At 48.4% G+C, this 21,470-nt stretch overlaps 1 protein-coding gene across 2 annotated transcripts; it reads left to right on the top strand.

Moving 5' to 3' along the window:
* Nucleotides 1–5,992: 5,992 nt before the first annotated feature.
* MTHFSD (methenyltetrahydrofolate synthetase domain containing) lies at nucleotides 5,993–20,200 on the top strand. Of its 2 annotated transcripts, none has more exons than XM_042027086.1 (7): nucleotides 5,993–6,168; nucleotides 6,763–6,876; nucleotides 7,583–7,696; nucleotides 9,385–9,475; nucleotides 10,249–10,361; nucleotides 10,573–10,698; nucleotides 18,455–20,200. In XM_042027086.1, the coding sequence occupies exons 1-7, from the start codon at nucleotides 6,013–6,015 to the stop codon at nucleotides 18,968–18,970; spliced, it is 1,230 nt and encodes a 409-aa protein (XP_041883020.1). In that variant the 5' UTR covers nucleotides 5,993–6,012; the 3' UTR covers nucleotides 18,971–20,200. The 2 variants fall into 2 exon arrangements, with proteins under 2 accessions (XP_041883020.1, XP_041883021.1); XM_042027087.1 differs by lacking the exon at nucleotides 6,763–6,876 and adding an exon at nucleotides 6,607–6,720.
* The last annotated feature ends 1,270 nt before the right edge of the window (nucleotides 20,201–21,470 follow it).

The following is a 21,470-nucleotide window of genomic DNA, read 5'->3' as shown; positions in this document are numbered from 1 at the left end:
CGCGCCCCGGGCCGCGCCGCTCCCGGGCCGCGCCGAGCCCCGCGCCGGGCACCCACAGCCCCCTCCGCCCTGAGGTTTTAACGATTTGGCCCCAAAAAGAGCCCCGAGCCGAGCCGCCCCGGGCGGGGGATCTGCCCGCTGCCAGCGCCGCGGCCAACGGCGAAGTTTTGAAGCACTTTTTGCAGGCAGGTTGATGCCGGGGATGGCGGGAGCGGAGACACCGCGCTTGTTGCCCCGTAGTACCGGTATCGCGATGTCCCTGTGCCGGGCAGCTCCTGCGTTCGCCTTTTTAAATGTATTTAAGTGAAATTCCTCGGGAGAGGCCGCCGGGTCCGTCCCGAGGTGCTCGCCCGGTGGCAGTGACATCGCGGCGCGCCTCGGCCCCGGTGGCGCCGTCGCTGCGGGTTCAGAGGTTCTTCTGCCGCTTTGGGGGAGTTTGGGGATATTTTATTATTGTTAAAAAAAATCCAACAAAACCAACAATAAACAGAGAGCGCATTTAAGCGTCTATTTTTTTTTTCGTTCCGGGCGTTGAGGCGGATTTTCTTGTGCCTGTGAAATCCGCCCCTCTGCCTTCTCCCTAATAAGTTCATTAGAGGCAATCAGAGTGGGACAATTAGGGACGCATGGTGACCAAGTGTAAACTCAAGTGTTGGGGGAAAGCGCTGCGAATTGTTCTGTTCCACCCGAGAGAAAAGCGGATCTGCAGGGTGAAGGAACCAAGGTGAGGAACCAGCGATTTCCCCGCTCCGCAGGGAAAAAAAAATCAAAATATATTTATAATCAAAAATAGCGCTGCAAAATCGATTCGAGCCCGAAAAGACCAAGCTAAGGTTGAAATGAATTCGCTGTCACATCGGCCGGGCTCCTTGCCGCCGCCTCCCCCGAGCCTGGCTGCTGCCGCTCTGATTCCTAAGCGGTGATTTTTTGGGTTTCTTACACTGTAATTCTGCCTTCCCCTCCTCGCAATTTGTGTGGTTTCGTAAGGCTTTAAACAAAGATATTTTTTTCCCCCAAAGTCGGGCTGGGATTTTGGCTGGCTGCTGAGACCAAGGGTCCCTTTCCCGCTCGCAGCCCGGGCGGTGGGGACGAGACCGCAGCCGGCTCCGGCCGTGGGAACCCGGCGAGGTTGTTAATTACCGGAGATCTTCTTAATAAGAAAGGAAACGATTTTATGCGATAACTGAGGGGAGGGGAAAAAAATAAATTATGAGGCAGCTCTTCTACAAGGAGGGATGGTTAAAAATGATCTGCGATGGAAAAATGGATTGGGAAGTTTCTCCGGGCACTTCAAAACTGTTATTTCATTTTGATGGAAATAATTTGGAATGTTCGGGGAGGGTTTCATCCACCGAGAAAATGTCCGGGGATATTTTGTTTGTGGAAAAAAAATAGTGAATTCAGCGAGATAAGCTGATAATTTTCATGTAAAGGTATGGTCATAAGAGAAAACTTTTATTTTTTTTTTCTGGAATAATTTGAGAGCGACTTCACACTTTTATGTTCGGTTTTCAAATAAATCATATTTCTCCTTACAACTTGGGCTGTGTCTTAGCGTACACAAGAACATGGGATTTCTTTAACGATATAAGTTTTTAAAATGCAGGAATTTTTAAATGCAGAGCTCGAGCAAAGCCACCCCTGCAGTGTCCCAGCGCTGTCCCTTCCTAGAAATATCGTTGATGGAATCTTACCTCCCCTCGGCTGAAAACTTTACCGAGATTAATTTCTACAGAACCCCCGGAAGCAGCAAAAGTTCTTTGCCTGCTGCAGCTGGGCACCGAGCAGAGACTGAACCAGCGGGCTCGGAAAAGCCCTAAAATTCGAATGGCTTGAAGAAGAAAAAAAAAAAACCGGCACTATGAAAAATACGCAGTTTCCAAACAGGGGAGCGCAGGGAGAGGAGGAGAGCGGGAGGCGCTTGGAAAAGCGGGATTCCCTCCGCGGGGCTCCTTTCGCCCGCTTCCCCGGGGGAGCCGCCGGTTTTCCTCTCGCAGCCTTTACCGGGCGCGTCGGGGGAGCTTTCGCAGCGCTCGGGGCGCTCCCGGGGCCGTTCTCGGGCCGTTCCCGGAGCCGTTCCCGGGACTGTTCTCGGGCTGTTCCCGGGACTGCTCTCGGGCTGTTCCCGGTGCCGTTCCCGGGGCCGTTCCCGGAGCCGTTCCCGGGACTGTTCTCGGGCTGTTCCCGGGACTGCTCTCGGGCCGTTCCCGGTGCCGTTCCCGGGGCCGTTCCCGGAGCCGTTCCCGGGACTGTTCTCGGGCTGTTCCCGGGACTGTTCTCGGGCTGTTCCCGGTGCCGTTCCCGGGGCCGTTCCCGGAGCCGTTCCCGGGGCCGCTCCGGGCTCACCTGCCCGCGGGGGCTCCGCGCGGCGTGTGTCGCCCCCCGGGGGACACCGCGGGGACTGCAGCGCTCCCCGGCACCGCCCGGCCGGCCCGGGACGGGGACAGGACACGGGACAGAGATGGGGACAAATGAGAGACTGAGCGGGAAAAGGGGAAAGAGGGAGAAGTGTGGGAGAGAGGATGAGTGGAGAAAAGAAGGGGGCAGAGAGGAAAAGTAGGGAAGAAGGGAAGAAACAGCAAAGGAAAGAGAAATGAAGGAAGGAAGGAAGGAAGGAAGGAAGGAAGGAAGGAAGGAAGGAAAACGAAGACAGAAATAAAGGGAGAAAAAAGGAAAGGAGAGGAAAAGCATGAAAGAAAAACGAAAGGAGTGAGAGAGAAGGAGAGGGAGAAAAAGATTAAGAAAGAAGGAAGGAAGACGAGAAAGAATGAAAGAAAGAGGAAGACAGAAATAAAGGAAGAAAGAATGAAAGAAAAAGAGAAAAAGCAAGAAAGAAGAGAGAAGGAAAGCAGGAAAGAGAACGAGAAACAAAGGAAAAAAGATGGAGAGAGAGCAAGAAAGAGAGAAGAGCAAGGAAAAGAAGAAAGAAGGAAAGAAGGAAAGAAAGAAAGAAGGAAAGAGAGAAAGGCAGGCTCTGTCTGGCACCGGTGCAATCAAGACCCATTGATGCACATAAATTTTCCCCAGTTTTCCATCTGTACTGGTGAGCGTCTGTACTGGAGAGGGCAGGAATCTCTGACTGCAGGGGGCTGATCCACACCAATTTTCCAGCAGCAGGAGCCATTGCTGTGCTCAAACTGGCCCAGACCTACCCCAGCTGCCCTAAGGTGCTTCCTTCACCAGGTTATTTCATAAGCACAACAATTCACTCACACACTCCTTATTCACACGTGGAAATCCACTTTACAGTGGCCCATAAACCAGTTTCTAGTACCTGACTATTGAAAACTTCATTCAAACCTCTTGCCTTTAAAATCTGTAGCCTAGTTTTAATTTTCAGTATTATTAAGCAGGGCATTATGGCTGGTTTAATGCTTCTTTCTGGGTGAATTTGGGCTGATTTTTGTGGCTGGCCTGGTGTGTTCAGCCTGCAGTTCCAAGGAGTGATTCCTACAGCACAAGATGTTTCTGCCTGCGTTTTTCCCAGGGTCTGGATTAATCTGATTCATATGTCCCTCCCTTTTTTTAGGTGTTTCCACAAACTGTGGGTGTTTCAAGCTGCGTTTCGTTTGTTTCAAAATCCCGGATCCTTTTTTAACCTCTTTCACTGAAATATTTGATTCAGCTTGGTAAAAATGGATTTTAGAAGTGGTTCAGGCACATCCAAAGCCTAATTTAATTTCTAAAGATGTGGTAGCTCTGTCTGCTTCCCAAGGAAAAGAGGCTTTCCCGTGCCATCCGTATGAGCTGCTCCAGGCTGCTGGAGCTGATGCTAAAGGCTGCAGTGACAGAAAAGACCCTGCAAAAGGAATTTGAAGCAAATTTCAGCCCTGTGGAGGCAAAAAAAAGAAAATTGAACCAGCAGAAAAGATGCCACCTGTCAGCAAACTCCTCATTTTTTTTTAAGGCAAACTACCCTGATTTGTAGCAAACAGCTCAGGGACTCTTTTCTGGAAGCAAATCCACGGAAGGAACAGCTTTGCTGAGCATGGCTGGAGGGAGATGTAGGTGGTCTAGAAGGATCTCAGCCCTGCTTGGTTGTTAATGGATTCATTACCAGCACTGTTCTCCCCCCCTCGCTCTCCCTTCCTCACAGGGGGGGTGTTGGGGTGGAAACAAGCCCCAGCTGGGGTGGGGACTTTGGGTGATAGTGGACAGGCAGTGCTGGCACTCCCAGCCCAGCCCCAGCAGCGTAAATTGCTCACCCAAGGCCTGATCCCCAACTCCCCGCAGAGACGGCGAAGTCACTGGGAGTTTTCCGTGAGTAGGAAGTGCAGGAATGAGCTTCAAACATTTCGGCCCAGCTCCACATGGGTGGTCTGTTGTGCCTGGAAGGATTCCCACTGGCTCCAGCAGCACTCCGAGAGCGAGTGGAAAGGCTCTTCCCAAACCCCGTTGTAGGACCAGGACTCCAAACCTTTTATTTTATCTTATTTTGATGCTTACAAGTGAAAAGGTGAAGCCTCACCACAGCATTTATCCCAATGAGAGGAAAGATGTGTGCCAATGTCTTTACAAGCAGTTTGATGGGTGTTGAACTCTCTGGAATGGGTCTTCATGTCTCTGCTGACTTTGGGCAGCCGGTTGGGTGCAGAGCCCAGGCAGTTTGGCTCCTGAAATAGGCAAGTGGTTCTGCACAAGCAGACCTTCTGAACTTCTGACCTTTGGGGTAAAATGCCAGGTTCTAGGGGGGATATGGGGCAGGTGGTTCGGGAAGGCTGCACCTTCCTGGTACCTCAGCCAAGGGGGGGAAGGGAAGAGGGCAACATGCGGCCGGGAGTTCGGGATAAAGGGAGGCTGCGCCCTCCGAAACCTCCAGAGAGAGAAAACCCCACTGGCATGTGCACAGTGGACTCTCTCCCTTCATTTTAATAAAGTTGCAGGACTCCTCTGTCTCCTTTCTGGACAAAAACCTCTGGCGTTTGTGGATTTTCCTGACACCAATATGCTGATATTAATCCAAATTTGGATATCACTCAGCGCTGGAGGGGGAAAGACTCCTGAACTCCCTGAACTCAGCAGAGTCTTGGCCTTTGTGGGGAAAAAAAAAACCCCTCAGTTCAACAGTGAGAAAAGGAGTTTGCATCTGCCCAGCTCCGTCTGCAACTGTTCAGAGAGGAGCATCCGAATTTGTTCCGCTTTTTTGGGTTGGCACAGCCACAGTTGGCTCTGACGAGGATGAGGATCCACAGCATCCAAGCCAAGCACAAACTCCAAGGACATTTCCCCCCTTCGCCGCCACACTTTAAAATAAACCTTCCTTGTTTCATTGTTCCCATGACCCCTCCATCCCACTGCGCTCAGGAATGTCGGGATTCTCAACGTCCTCCCTCTTCTTGGGATACTTGTCGAACACACTAATTCTATAAATAATAAATCATGCAAACAAATCATTTATTATTCTATTAAAGGCGAGCAAGAAGTGAACTTTCGGGAAGCCGGCAGTCTGGGAAACCCACGGAGAGGCTGGATATTGTTTTATTCACCACCAGCCAATTTTAAATGGAAAAATAATTAACGGGCAGGGGTTATTTTACAAAAAGCAGGGCGGGTTTTTACCCCCAGCCATAAGACATGATGGAAAGCCTGTGGTGTTTATACAATGCGGGCGGCAGTCTCACAGTAACGGCCCAGCTCAGCCTTTTTTACGTTTAATTCCAGAAACAAGCGGGGCCCTGAGAGACCTTCCCTCACCTCGCCTCCCCCACTTCGCCTTCGAGGCGTTTTGACCCCTCAGTGCCGCCGTAGCGGCCGCGCGACGCGGAGGGGGCGTGGCCAGGGCGGAGGCTCCGCCTCTCGACTGGCGGGAGGGACGCGGCTGCAGTGACGTCACGGCTCGGAGGGGTGGGCGTGAGGCGTGGCGGTGACGTCACGGCCGCGGAGAGCGAAGGGGCGTGGTGTCTGTGACGTCACGGCGCAGCGGAGGGAGCGGGAGGGGATGGCGGTGACGTCACGGCGGGCGGGGGAGGGCGGTGATGGCGGTGACGTCACGGCGGGCGGGCGAGGGCGGCAATGGCGGGGCCGGGCCGGCGGCTCCCGGCGCTCGCAGGGCTCCCCTCAGGGGCCGCCTCCAAGTGGGAGATCCGGGAGAAGGTGTGGGAGCACCTGGAGGCCTCCGGGCTGGCCGAGTTCCCGCGGCCCGTGCACGGCCGCATCCCCAACTTCAAGGTACGGCGGCTGCCGGCGCTGGGCCGCCTCCTCCTGCTGCTCCTTCCCTCACCCGCCTCGGGTCCCGCCCGCTCTGCAGCCCGCAGCCCAGGCCCGGAGGGGCCCCCAGTTCCCCCAGTTCCCCGGGCCAGCGCCCCGCAGCCCTCGAAGGAAAGAAAACAAAACTGCCTTGTGAGTTATAGAATCCCTCAATGGTTCGGTTGGAAGGAACCTTAAAGCTCGTCCCATTCCTGCCGTGGGCAGGGACACCTTCCATTATCCCAGGTTGCTTCAAGCTCCATCCAGCCTGGCCTTGGACATTTCCAGGGATTAACAGAAAATTAACAGCCCCTCAATTAAAATCTGCAGAAATCAGCCTCCCTAGAGGGTGAAAGGTGGTCAACTGCCCATCTCTGCTGTGGGCTCCTCGATGATAACACTGATATTTTATGCAAACAGGGTGCCCCCCATGCTGCCACGAGGCTTCTGGGCTTGCAGGAGTTCCAGGCTGCCCGGACAGTAAAAATAAACCCCGATGCTCCCCAGAGGAACGCTCGCTTCCTAACACTGGAAGTAAGTGCAAACATTCTCCTCTTGGTTCCTTCCCTCTCTCAGGGCTCTCTCCAGGCCTGCTGCTCCCTTAGGGAGCTGGATGTGTTCAGCAGAGCACGGGAGCTGAAGGTGGATCCTGACAAACCTCTGGAAGGTGCCCGGCTGGCGGCTCTGCAGGTAACGGCACCTCGGCACCCCGAGGAGGAGCTGGGAGGGGACAGCAGTGCCTGGCAGCATCTCAGCAACACCTGGCACTGCATCTTCAAGAGTTCTTGTGTGTAGCTCGTTTGTGGACTTTGGATCAATAGGTGTCATGGGATGGTTTGGGTTGGAAGGGATTTTAAAGATAATTCAGTTCTAGCCCCTGCTATGGGCAGGGACACCTTCCACTATCCCAGGTTGCTCCAAGCCCCATCCAGCCTGGCCTTGGACACTTCCAGGGATCCAGGGGCAGCCACAGCTTCTCTGGGCACCCTGTGCCAGGGCCTCCCCACCCTCACAGGGAGGAATTTCTCCCTAATATCCAATCTATTCTCCCCTAATATCCACTCTATTCTCTCTTAGATCCAATCTGACCCTGCCCTCTGTCAGTGGGAAGCCATTATCACTTATAAAGCTAATTAGAGACATAGCTTTAAAGGGAGGGGTGTCTTTAAAGCTCTGTCCCTAAATATCTTCAAATGTATGTCTTACCTTTTATTTCTTCAATAAATCTTTTAATGAATTTTTTCCCATATTGGAGGGAATTAATGTACAAGCACTACACAATCAAGAACACTAACTGCAACGTAACAAATTAAATGTTTGGCCATGTAGTTTTTAACTGTGTGACAGTAAAAATATTTCTTTAGTGTAAAATGAACCTTTTCCTGTGGTTCCCCAGGCAAGGAAGACTTTGCTGGTTCCCACACCACGTCTGAGGACTGGGCTGTTCAATAGGATTGTTCCTCCTCCAGGTGCAACCAAGGAGGTCCTGAGAAAATGTGCCACGTCTCAGGTAGGAGTGAGGGATCAGGGAGGGCTGAATTAACCTGTGGGACACTGTGGTGTTAGGATGGACTAGCTGGAAGTTGGAAAACCTGAAATATCTTCCTGTTAGGATGTTATTCCTGGGTTTTGTGCACACGACTGCCATTAATCATTTTTAAGTCAGGAGAAAATTTATTTTCTCAGTGTTTTTTGGAAAATCATGAGCAGCTTGAGGTGAGTTAGATCTTTATTCATGCTCCTACATTCTGCAGTTTTGAGCTGCCGAAGCCTCTGAGAAATATTTTAGTGCTCACAGTTTTTTGCATAATCTCAGTAGAATGTTAGGTGCTACCAGGTAGGAAAGATGAGGTTTCTCTGGAATACAACATCCAAAGGAACACGAATTGTGGCATTTGCAGGCAGTGAGGCCCAGACACGCGGTGAGGTTTGGGTTTGCAGCGCGGTCTCTTGCTGCCCTCTCGTGTTACAATCTCACGCTGTACAGCTGAAGGCTTTTGCCAGAGAAACCTGGCAGGTTTTATACCCATCTTTATGCTCGGAAAACTCAACTGGTACACAATGAATAGCTCACTATATCGATTTATTTCCTCCTTAATCTCCTGCGAAAGGCAATAAAGTTCTGCAGTAACCCCATAAACAACTGAGCTTGTAAATGGCTGGTAATTAGTAGTGACTTTCTTTGTTGGAAGTTCTATTGGAGTCATTAACTAATTAAGCTGTTCAGGGTTGAAGAGCACTTTTGAAAGAGACCTTTCTCTTGGCCTGCTGTCTGATCTGGGATCTTACCACTATGTGTCTGGTTTTTCCCCCAGCCCACTAATGAAAAAATGCTGTTGGCAGTTTGTATTTACACAGCGCTGTGCAAACAATCCTTACCACACTGCTGGGAAGTGCCTGACGGGCATTATTGCTGATAGGCAGCCCCAAATAACTCAACTTTTGGGCTCTGTGCTCTGCACAGAAAAAGTTTGGCTCTTTATTGTGATTTTAATATTGGTAATTTATACTTAGCATGAAGTTGGGTTGGTGTGAGGAGCATTTACATTGTGCTGTACACATATATTAAGATCACAAGATATCTCTTTAAAAGTTCTAAACCCCTGATCTTTAAAAGCACAAATAAACATAATTTTTAATTTCTGCAATCTGGACAGAATTTTGGGAACAGATTGAAGAGGGGTGGGTGGGGTTGAGCAGGATAGAAGAAAAATCATTGTGTCACTTTGTGTAACTTCAGGTTTCTTTGTGCTGTAGCTATTTGTGTCTAAGTTAACTTTGTGATTTGTGTGTGAGAATTAAACCAAGCATTTGTAATGCTCTGGTATTCCTAAAATTAGTAGTAGGATAAAGAAGGGTAGATAGGAAGTGTCACTTGCCCTCATTTTTAGGAATAGATTTCCAAAAAAGTGTTTCAAAATATCAGGTTTTGACCCTAAATAAATAACCTTGCTTATAAAAGTGCCCACCTCCCTCAGCTCTCCTTGCAGTGTGCCAAAATTCTTGTCACTGTAGTAGGGAATCTATTCTAGGATTCCCTAGGGGATAACTTCCCAGACATGTACAGCTTGGCTATACATGGAAGAGACACTTTGAAACGTGGGGAGTTACTTGGATTTATCGAAATATCCTGGATTTCTGCCTCGGTGCTTGGAAGACTGTGCACTCTGCAAACCTCCAAGGCTGTTTTTCCTGCAGGGTGTAAAGGAATACAGCGTGCCTGTGGGGCTGGATGGGAAAGCACAAGTGGACCTGGTTGTTGTAGGATCAGTGGCTGTCTCTGAAAAAGGTAAGGAAGAACTTCCAGCAGAAGGGTCCCAATCCCAATCCAGTGACAGTAAGGCTACACCACGTGGCAGAGACAGATTTATCCTTGGAGCTGAATTGTGGTCTTGGGTTCTGCCTCTGTGTGTGACAAATCCCTGCTTCCAATCCAAGCAGGAAGCAGCAATGCCTCCAGGATGTGGTGGGCACACAGCAGTGTGGGTCAGAGCATGTTTTGGCCTTCAGGAGAACTATTAAGGCGAGCAATTATTTTTGTTTTAAAAGAATCCAAGCAGGCTCCCTGGTCAGAGATCTGCTCTGCTCACACGGGGTGTGTGAAAGGACATGTGTTAGACCTGCTGATTCAGTACCTATTTGGGGATCAGATTTTGCATTTTCTAGTATTTTGGAAACCTGCTAGTGCTGAAAAATTTTCCACTGACTTTATCCCTTGCCTAAAATAACACAGTTTTTATGTGTGACCCAGACTCCTCTTTACCCACGTTAACCTGTGTTGGACATGAATAGAAGGTTCTAAATACAATGGCTAAACAAGCTGCTGTGTTAACTGCATCAAGTTTGTTTATTCAGAATGGGAAGCTTCTGGGATCTTTTAGGAGTCGTTGAAATTGATGTTTTATTTCATTTCAGTGCTGATTTCAAGGAAAGTTGCATTCTGTGAGAGATGCTGACCTGTTTTTTTCCGCAGTTACAACTTGCAGGCTGCTCAGTTAATTACATGATTTTAACAATTTTCTGCTCTGCTGTTTGTTTTTTTTCCACTTTTCTGTGCTTTAGGCTGGAGAATTGGCAAAGGGGAAGGTTATGCAGACATGGAATATGCAATGATGGTGTCCATGGGTGCAGTGCAGGAGGACACACCCGTAGTTACCATCGTGCACGACTGCCAGGTGAGCTCAGATGTTCAAATGTCCCCTCTCCAGTGGGGAAGGAACTCTGTGACACTTCCTGCTCTGTCTGGAGAGGAGACATGGAATGATGTTGGTTTGGCATCTTTATTCCCATTGTCTTTGATGGATTTTCATGTGACAAGACATCAGGAATGGGGCACAGTTTTAGGGGATTTGTTTTTAGCTACTTAACCAAATCTCTTCCTTGTAGGTGCTTGACATAGCAGAGGAGCTCCTGGATGATCATGATTTAACTGTGGATTACATCCTCACTCCAACAAGGACTATCCAGACTAACTGCAAACGACCAAAACCTCAGGGAATAATGTGGCACAAGGCAAGTTAAATCTTAATTCAAGTTAAATCTTAAACCTCTGCTGCTGGTGGCTTACTGGTACCAATAATCTGCTGATAAACCCCTCCATTTTTATATATAAACACATTTTTTATGTTTATAAAAATACTTGGGAAAAGAACAAATATGTTTGTCAGGTGAAACAAAACAGCAGCATCTGTGTGCAGTGGAGTTTAAGTGGCAATGGTGATGAGGAGAAATATTTCCCTGGAGCTGAGGTTGCTGTAGCCAATGGATTATCAAGTGGTGGCTGCCCCATCCCTGGAAGTGTCCAAGGCCAGACTTGATGGGTTTGGAGCAACTTGGGATAGTGGGAGGTGTCCCAAGGGGTTGGAACTGTACAATATGTGCTCCTCTGTGAAAGGAAAGCACAACCTGCTGGTGGTACATCCCTGTTTCTGTAGTGGATTCACTTTCCAGGGATAAATCTGTGGCTGGAACTCGTTTTCAGGTGGAAGAACAGTGACTTTAAACATGAATCTTTATTTATTAAGAGCTCCTCTATTATGAATTTGGCCTTTCCCCCTTCCCAGGGTCAGAAACTTCCTCAGCTTCCCAAGTGGTTTCAGAAAAGCCTTCAGTGAATTGTTTTACTGGAGGTTCCTGCTGAGAAAACTTTGTGTCATTGGATTTTCACTCCTAAAATGTTCCAGTTAGGGAGCAGACACAATCCTGCATGGGTGAGTACAGCAGGAATGCTGAAATGAGGAATTGTGCGCCCACATCTTGCAGAAACCGAGGAATTCTAAGGGAATGCTCCTAAGGAAATCAAAAGTTGTTTGTTAAAAGTCACCAACCAGCAAAGAGAGTTAAATTTCTTTAGGTAATGTATCTACAACAAACAAATTCTAGCCAGGGCTATTTTTATTCCAATGGTGGGAGAGCATTTTACCCTGCCTGTGGTTGAGGATTTGAGGTTATAAATAAATAAATAATAGCTCTGTCTGTCCAAGTGCATTTTTTCCATTGAATTATTTTTGAATTGTAATTTTTTTTTAGGATATTATTGAATGTAATTGTGTTGAAGGCCTACCCCTTGTGGTCCATCCATCTTGCCTACATACTTTTGATCAGTTTGTCTGTCTTGGTGTCAGACTTCTCAGTAAGTGGCCCTGCTAACACTTTTTTTATTTCTTTTTCTGTGCCTTTAGAAGAAACTGAATTTTCTACAGCTTTCACTGAGAATGGAGCACATGATTGACCCTTTTTGAATATTTGAATATTTGAGTGTTGATTTAACACCTCAAGCTGGGTTTGGCTGTTCTTTGGAGCACATGTGGGTGAAATAGGAATATTGGAGCAGACCAGGCAGAGCAGGGATAATCATCACTTTTCTGTCTTTTTTGGAACCAGAACAAGGTGTGGTGTCTATATGAAGAAGAAATGACCATAATTCCCCAGGGAAATGAGTGACATTTATTTTGTTTGTGCCTGTGGTGGTAGCTGGATGTACAGCTCTTGCACAGAGGGGTTTGGAGGTGGGAGGTCTGGTTAATCACCAGGGTGTGAAAAGGGCAGGATTTGATAGGGGCTATTTAAGTTTTGTCCTTTGGATTTTCCTGGCTACTTCTCCATCATTTTCTCTTCATCCTTTTCTCCTTCAAATCCTGGCTTTGCTGGTGCATTCCTGTCCCTCAGAGCAAAACTAAATGAACCAAGAGGCAGTGAGTAAATAAATCATCCACTTCTAAATACGGGGTTTTGTCAACACAAAGTAGCTTAACTTCATTGTGAAGGTGTGTGAGGTGGAAAACACATTGTAAAAAAAGTTGATCCTTGGGGAACAGGGCTGGATCAGGCCAGGATAATGTTTAGGATCTGGAATTCCAGGTGTTTGCAAACATGGGATTATAGCTGAGGGTTGCTGTCAGGATGTGCTGTCAGGATGAGCAGGCAGTAATGCACACTGTTTGCAGCTCCAGAGGGAAGGAGGTGCTCTCCCAGCAAACTAATCCATGGCTCCAGGCTCCATTTCCATGCTGGAGGAGGTGCTGCATTTTCCTGGGGTGCTCTGGTGTGTTCTGTACTGTTTAAAGACTCCAAGGAAGTGGAAGAGCCACAATATTATCAATACTAAAGGATCATTACCAACATCAGCACAAAGCACTCCAGAAACACTTCTAAATCCACAGGCAGTGCTGGGGGCTGTTTGTGGGAAGTTTTGCACCTCTGAGGGCAGAGTTTTGGGACATCAGTATGAGTTACTGGAGGACAGCAAGAGCTGCTGAGAGCTGAGCACTCTGGAAAATTTTATTTGGATGCCAGCTTGGAATTATTTGGCTTCATCTGTCTTGAAAATCTAACCCATTGTTTCTGGGAACTCTAAATTCATGAAACTGCTTGCTTTTTCATTTAAGATTTTCTATGGGTGACTGTGATCTTTATCTGGGACACTGGCTATTATATTTGTCCCAATTATCGAGTTATTTGTGCTGTGCTTATTTTAAATTGAAACTATACAGACAAAATATATGGGTTCATGAAGAGGGAAATGAGAGTAGTTGGTGGAAAAATCACTGTATTCTAGCAAGCATTTCCTTCTGGCTTTGAAATCATTCTTCTGCTGAGAATTTTATAGCAGCAGGAAAAGATTTTTCCTGAAATGAAATTAACTGGGGGGGAATCCCTGGGTCTAATGCTGAAATGATGGCAGAGATGGAAACCTTCTGATAACAGCTTTGATTGGGGTCTGTGACAGAATATTTGGAAAGGAAAGCTCAAAAAAATGCACCCATCCAAGCTGGCAAATCCTTTGGCAGAAGGAAACTGCAGTCTGTGTAGCCAAGGGTTGGTTTTGTTGTGTTTTTTGGGATAGTGGGAGCAGGGAGTGCTTCCACACGTGGTTACACATCTCCACACCTTCGCAGAGCTGACCCTCGCTGCAGAGTCCACGGAATGCAGCTTCCACGGATGGATTCCAAATGTGGCTTGCATAAGTTTCTCCTGAGGGACACCAGCAGACTCCACGGGCTGCCAGCTCCCAGAAATATGCCCTTGGATTGTGTGCACATATTTGGACATTTTGTGCAAATGAATGATAAAATGTTCAACTGTGCTGGCCTTGCTGTCCTGGCCTTGTCTGTGCCTTCAATCCCTGTTTGCTCAGTGCTCCTGGAAACAAGTACAACAACAGGAAAAGTGGGGTCAGTCCTGGAGGTCAGAGCCAAAAATGAACCCTTCAAACACCTTCTGCCCACCTGCTTGGAAAGGCTGATGGATCTGCAGCACAGGAGATGTTTGGTGGTGTTTGCAGCCTGTCAGGGCAGCAGCATCAGCCTCAGAATCGTGGAATGGTTTGGGTTGGAAGGGATTTTAAAGATAATCTCATTCCACCCCCCTGCCAGGCACAGGCACACCTTCCACTATCCCAGGCTGCTCCAAGCCCCATCCAGCCTGGCCTTGGACACTTCCAGGGATCCAGGGGCAGCCACAGCTTCTCTGGGCACCCTGTGCCAGGGCCTGCCCACCCTTACAGGGAAGAATTTCTTCTTTATATCTGAACTGAATTTTCCCCTCTTTCATTTTGAGGCCATTCCCCCTTGTCCTGTCTCTGCTGAGCAGTCCCTCTCCAGCTTCCTTGCAGCCCATTCAGATCCTGGAGGCTGCTGTGATACCTCCAGGCTGAACAGCTCCAGCTTTCTCAGCCTGTCCCCACAGGGAAGGTGTTCCAGTCCTCCTACCAACTTGGTGGCCTTCTCTGGTCTTGATCCAACATTCCATGTCTTTCTTATGCTGGGGACACCAGAGCTGTGCACAGAATTCCAGGTGGGGACAAGATCCACGTGTTCCTGTGTCAGTGAGATGAGGAGCTGTGGGAAGCAGAATGAAATAGCAGGATAAGCACACCCTCCAATCCAATCCAATTCCAGTCTGCCCTTCCCTGTCTGCCTGACTCCAGGATTGCAGTACTTCCAGGGAAATCACAGCACTGTTTGCCTTGGCCTGGGCTGGCTCAGGGGTCAGCATTACTCACTCTGGCAGGACAAACACATCCTTCATTCTCCCCAGCAGAGTATTGAGCGTGGCTCCGATCACAGCTGTGGGGGAGCAGAGGGTGAGGAGAGCCCTGGTGTTCCACAGGGATGCTGCAGGAGTCCATCTGCCACCACGTTTTGGGATGAAACCAGGTGTTATAGGAATGGGTGCTGTGGGTTAAGTGCTGGGAGATTTGTGTTGGCACTCAGCATCCAGGATTTTTTTCCTCAGGTTTCTGTCAGAAAGGGGCCACATTTCCCTCCTCAGCTCCTTTCCCAGTAATTGTGTGCCAGAAGAATTTATCCAGCCTGCTGTCCTCTTTCCCTAAGGCTCTCCCAGCCATGGCAGGGAGTAGGCAGGATTACTAAATGATTAATTGCCTTTGGTGGAGTTATTTTTAACCCAAATCACTTCAGAGTTTATGGCACAGACCCACGAGCTCTTCTGTTGGCCAACCCCGGAGGGCTGAAGTGTGGAACTGCTCTGGGAATTGGTGGCCAAGGGATAATGGGAAACTTCTTCAGCTTTGGTTTCGCTACCAAAGCTAAATCCCAACACTCAATCTGAAGTTTAAAAACATCAATAAGTGGTTTGACCTTGACTTTGTAGGGATGGGGAAAGCTTCCAGTGCTGGGTTTGCCCATGTCCATATAGCTGGATCAGCCAGACTCGAGGTGGAATGTCCCTTAGATCCTGGCTTAGCCTAAAGCAGTAGGTAGGGATAGGGACAGGGATAGGAATAGGGATAGGCAAGGCTGGGGAGGACTGACCATCCAGCACAGCATCCAGAAGTGTGCAGCTTGTTTGAAAGAGAGGAGGAATATCTTTGGCCTCTTTCCACATGGAAATAAATCATTGCAATCCTCCGCAGCTCACAGGACAAAAGGAACTTTTTGCATGATTGTAATGAGCAACACATTGTACTAGCACAGGGTTCTTTTGTTTGCTCTTTTGCAACAGAGCAGAACAAGCTTTTTCCTCTCCCCTGCCACCCTCTGCCCCCTTTGCCCTTTTAGTTCTCACGCCAAAACCCAATGGATTTGTCTGTTGAATTGAAACCCCAAACCGAGTTTCTGCCTTTCCTTGGCATAAAAGTGTGAGAAAATAGGGAAGGGTTTAGAAGGTTTGGCCCAGCTCAAATATTCTCCTAGACCCCAGAGAAGAAAAACCCTTCAGGTAAATCCTGAGTGTCTCTTGTGACAGGAGGGTGTCAGCTGGCAGTGTCAGAACTTGTCTCATGTTTTTTACAAGTGTTTCCTAATAGAAAAATACGCAAGTCCTGGATCAGCTGCCTTTGGTGCTTTGGTGCTGTGAAGGTTTGTTACTGTTGTGTCTGCACAGGCTGGATTTTAAGGTAATGACAGAATCACTTCATGGTGGTGTTTGACCAGACCTTTAAAGAAAACAGTTCATAGCCCTTACAAAAATCACAGAATCACTGAGGTTGGGAAAAACCTCCAAAATCATCAAGTCCAACCTGTGACTGATCACCCAGAGCAGAGCACTGAGAGCCCCATCCAGTTGTTCCTTGGATTCCTCTAGGATGGGGACTCCACCACCTCCCTGGGCAGTAATTCCAATGTCTAATCCCCCTTTCTGTGCAGAAATTCCTCCTAAAACATAAATGCTGTTGTCACTGCATCTTCCTGAGTTTGCCAGGAGCCTGAAACAGTAGCTCCAAGAGCTCCAGACTGATGCCAAAATCTGCTTAGTGAGAGGAGATGCCTTGTGGAAGTCAGAGATTGTGCTGTTCCCTGGATGATCTAAATCCTGCCCTTGGATTGTCCTTGAAAGCCTGGGAATTCCAGAGTTTCCCCTCTCAGTGCCCATCTCAGATTGCCCTAATCTACAAAACCCTGAGGGTATGCCCTTGGTAGCATTTCCCTTTCGAACCAAACACCCAGCCCATGCCATGGCAACTGAGTTTAATTTGGGGATGAAAGGAGCTGTTCTTGGGAAGAAGCTGAGGTGGTGCTTTGGGCCCAGGAGTGATTGGTTGCATGAGAACAGAAGAATGTTTTTCTTGTTTGGTTTAATTAGCACGGAGCTTGCATTTCACATTGAAATTTGACAGAGGACAGCAAATGTTCTTAATTGTTGGCCAGTACAATCAGAGATCCTTCAGCCCTTGGTTTGATGTTGTATCACTCAGGGAAGGAGAGTTTGCTGTCAAACACAGCAGTTGGAATTCTTGGCTGAGAAAAACAAATCAGCCCCAGAATCCACAGAGCAATAACTCTGTAAAATCTGAACGTGATCTGCACCTTTCTGAGTGTGGAGGCTCCTGGAGCCCCAGAGCAAGGCCTTGCTGTTTGGTGTTGTGTTAGCAGATCTAGGACAGGCTTTATGGAAATTATATTTTTATTTAATTCCAGCCTGAAATAAAACCTGCTTGTTTGCTCTTCAGAAGATGAGCCCTGGAAACATTAAGAGAATTCTGTTGAGTGACTTTGCTGTCACCTAATCCTGACATTGCCGTCATTGCTTGGCTTTTCCTCGAGTCACTGCAGAGCTGGGCTCCTGTCCCCAGAGAGCTGTGCTTGACGTTGTGCAGATCCAGACTGGCTGTGACTGTAACTGGAGGAGCAGGAATTCAGAGGCTCTGGGATGAGTGAGGTCTGAGCTGGGAGATCTGCAGGCATGTGCTGGGTGGGATGTGCTGCTGCTGGTCCAGTCGAGCGTGCTGAGGGTGGTACCCTGCTAGAGTGGCTCGCTCACATTCTGGGCTACTAGCCTGGGTCTCTGCTAGCTCAGGCATCGCTTCCCCAGGCTCTGTTTTGCTCCCTAAATTTCAGCATTGGATCTGGAGTTGATGGATGTTGGGCTTGTCCAGCAGCCAAGCAGGAATTCCTCCTCCTTCCAAGCGCAGTGTGCAAGCCAGGAGCTCGACCACATTAGCTGGGGAACCACTGCATTTCCTGCCAGTCTCTGAGTGCAGCCTGGGGCATCTCATGCCTCACATGGATGGGGTTCAGCTGTTGAAAGGAGGAGCCCTTCCAGAAAAGCTCCTTGGGAACTGGGCATGGATGGATGGATGGAAGGAAGGAATAACGGGCTCACAGTGTGAAGTGCAGTGTCCGAGTGCTTCCGTTCCCCGCTCCAGCCCAGCAGATCCATGTGGGATCTGAGGAGCTGTGGGTGGTGTGTGAGGTCAGATGGCACAGAGGGGTGTGCCCCAAGCAGGGAATGTGCCTCCAGCTGGGCCCACATCCATAGGAACCCTGCTCCAAGGCACGTTCCCGCTGCAGCTCCCACCATTGTGTGACCCAGCCCGTGGGATATCCTGTTCTGGGGGAAGAGAGCACCAGGAGCTCTGCAGAATGGAAGTGTCTGATGGATTGGGTTGGATTGTGCCAGAGCAGGGGATTGTGTAGGATTCTGCCAGAGCAGGAGCACAGGCCCTCGGTCAAAGCAAACACAGAGGGAGAACAAGGAGAATGCGGATCTGAAAGCACTGGGATAAATAAATGTCAAATTGGAATAGTCCTGACTTTGGTTGGGATTTGCCCGCTGGATCCACATTGTGCTGCTCGCTTCAAGAGTCACTAATGTTTATTTTTGTCCTGCAGTGTGTATTTAGGGAGAGACTTCCCAATCAGGCTAGCAATTAGGAGCATTTGGAATGCTCTGGCACTCTGCATGGCAGCAGGATAATAAGGTTCCTCTCTTTTTTATGGCACAAATGAGCCCTGATGCTCATCATCTTTTTCTGGAAGGCGAGAAATCCTTTTATAATTATTACATCCATCTTCCTCCTTTTTAGGTCAGCTCTGAGATGCTGGGAAAAATCCCCATCCTAAAGACTCTTCGATCCAGGGAGAAGCAGGCTGGCAAGGATGTCACCCTCCAAGATGAACACCCAGCCTTGGCAAACACCAACAGAGCAGCACTTTCAAACAAGAAGGTGATGCCTGCAAATACCCAGCCCCGAGCTGCTCCAGGCTCAGCTCCAGTGGGACAATCCCATGTGGAAAGTGATCCTGTAAATCCCAGATTAGAGGGATCCGACACAATCACCACTGTGTATGTGGGGAACTTGCCTGGCAGCCTGAGAGTGAGCGAGCTGAAAAGTGCTCTGAGGGAATTCCAGGTGATTCCTGTGCGACTGAACTGGCAGGGAGCACAGCACAGGGTGTTCCTGGAGTACAGGGATAAAGGAACTGCAGACAGAGCCGTGTCCTCCTTGCAAGGCCTGAGCCTTGGGGGCAACACTCTGAGAGTGGAGCTGGCCAAGAGCCAGAGGAACAAAGGGCGAGGAGAAATCAATAGTCACAAATGAGTAGGGAGGAGAAAAACAACAGAAAAATAAAGGTGTTTTCATTATTTTGTGAGAAGCCAACCTGAGGTTTCAAGGTTTTTTGTAACCCTGAGGTTTCTGCAGGTAAAAAAAAACAAATTTCTGCACAACTTTCCTCACTCCTGCACTTGGGCATGCAAAGGTTTTGTCCCCACAGGTGACAGAGGAGCCATTTCTCTATAAACAGTTGCCCACAAAGTACCCACACTCTGTTTTTGGTGTTTTTGTTAAGCCTGGCTTAAAGCCCTGCCCCTTGGCACCTGCAGTAAGGTGGTTACAGTCAGTCATTGAAGGTTAGACCTGCCCATTTATACCTGTGAGGTTAAAAGCCAGCAGCAGGAAATCTGTCCTAAAGGTTACAATTCTGTTTACTGAAAAATGGGCTTTGCTTGTTGGGATTTGTAATTTTATTTTTTATAAAAATGGCCAGGCAGAGAGAGATTGTCCTTTTTGTGCCTTGAGGAGTGGCTATGGGAATGCTGGCTTAGTTCTAGTCTTAGTAAAAGCTGTGATCATCAGGTGGGAGAGATATCTCAGTTTTTTGCTAAATCAGCCCTTGGAAAACCTTACATTTCTTATTTCAGTGTGGCAGAGGAAAGCAAAGCCCAGTTTCCTCTGCTTTTCCCCAAAACTGCCTTTCTGATGGATCAGATAATTATAAAATAGCTGCTTTTCCTGGTTGTCTCCTACAATGTGATTCCTTTGCCTCTGTGAAATTATATTAATTATTGGAGTGGAAATGAAAAGCAGGCACACCATGGTCAAAACTCGTTGGTGCTTAGTGTGGCATGGAATTCTTTGGGAATTTGCTGGACATTGTAGCAGATCTTGTTCCTCTGTGCCTTTGTCACCATCCCTGTGGCTCTTCCACGACATCAGTGATGAGGGTGAGCCAGCACCACACAACTGCTCCAGGTGAAAATGCTCCCAGGCACTGCCCTGGACATGAACGTTCCCTTCCAGTGTAATGGCCAGTAATGATTTATCTGCTGTGCCTCTTACTACCTTTTCTCTTTTCCCTTTTGGTTTCCTACTCCTGAAAAACAAGTTGAATTTTGGCCCAGCCATCCCTTCTAAACAGAAGCTCTTTTGCCAGTGATGCTGGGCACGTAGTCAAAGTAAGCAGCTAAAGGGATTTTTTTTCTTTTAAGTAAGAGTTGGAAACTTTTTTTTTAGCCAGGGAGTGCTGTTAAGTATATTTTAAGCAGGTTATTATGCCTCAAGGGTCAGACATTTATTCAGTATTAAATAAAGAAATCTCATCGTTATCATGTGGCTCTGTAGGGAAGGGCTCAAGGAAAGCATTGGAGCTGCAGAGCTGAATCCAGCCCTGGGATCCCAGCACAGGAAGGACCTGGAGCTGCTGGAGAGAGTCCAGAGGAGGCACCAGGATGAGCAGAGGGATGGAGCAGCTCTGCTGGGAGGAGGAAAGGTAGAGAGAATTGGGATTGTTCAGCCTGGAGGAAGGAAGGCTTGGGGGTGACCTGATTGTGGCTTTCCAAATGGAAGTGATTCCTCCTCCCGATGGAGAGGGCCATTGGACAAGGGGCTGGAGTGACAGGACACAGGGAATGGCTTCAAACTGCCAGAGGGCAGGGTTAGATGGGATATTAGGGAGAAATTCTCCCCTGTGAGGGTGGGCAGGCCCTGGCACAAGTTGCCCAGAGAAGCTGTGGCTGCCCCTGGATCCCTGGAAGTGTCTGAGGCCAGGTTGGATGGGGCTTGGAGCAGCCTGGGATAGTGGGAAGTGTCCTTGTTCACAGCACAGGGGTTGGAACAAGATGATCTTTAAAACCCCTTCCAACCCAAACCATTCTATCATTCTATGAACTTCTTGTAAGGTCAACAAAGGAAAAGTTTCTGGAAAAAATCAGTATTCCATTCTTTCTACAGCTCCAAATGATTTCCAGGATCACTCAGTCCGAATTCAAACAAGCACTGCACAACCCTCTGGGTCTCATTTCAGGGCTTGTGCATTCAGGGCTGAGTCAGGGGTTATGTTACTACCCAAACACACTCACTGCATCATCAGCTTCCAAAGCAGGGGAAAGAAAAGCAAAAAAATAATTATCCAGCCCTGCCTGCCCCTTCCAAACGATGGCAAATGGAGTAATGTGAGCGTTTGCTGTTCCTTTTGACTCTGGGATATTTCTTGCTCTGCTGAAGATGTCCAGGTGACCTTAGCAATTAAAAGACTCTGCCAATGAAAACTTCCAGCATCTCAAACTTCCCCTGTTGCATTACAGATGGAACCACCCTTTTCTGGTCAAATTTGTGGGAATCACATCCTCTCCCTTATTTCCTTTCTTCCCATCTGAAGTTTGGGTGCAGATCTGTTTATGTGTTCTGTAAATGTGGTAACTTTGCTCGCTTTCCTGTCAGCCCAGCCTGCAGCCAGGGGCCAGTTTTGTTTGGACAAACATCTGGATGTTTTTCTGTTTGCAGTTGTGGTTCTGGGTGAAGCTCCACAGGTGAGCAATGT

Source organism: Corvus kubaryi, unplaced genomic scaffold, assembly GCF_017639235.1.
Source record: "Corvus kubaryi isolate FWS band 111438036 unplaced genomic scaffold, C.kubaryi_AGA036_p1.0 37300, whole genome shotgun sequence".
NCBI classification, from domain to species: domain Eukaryota; kingdom Metazoa; phylum Chordata; class Aves; order Passeriformes; family Corvidae; genus Corvus; species Corvus kubaryi.
This window is presented reverse-complemented; position numbering and strand designations above follow the sequence as displayed.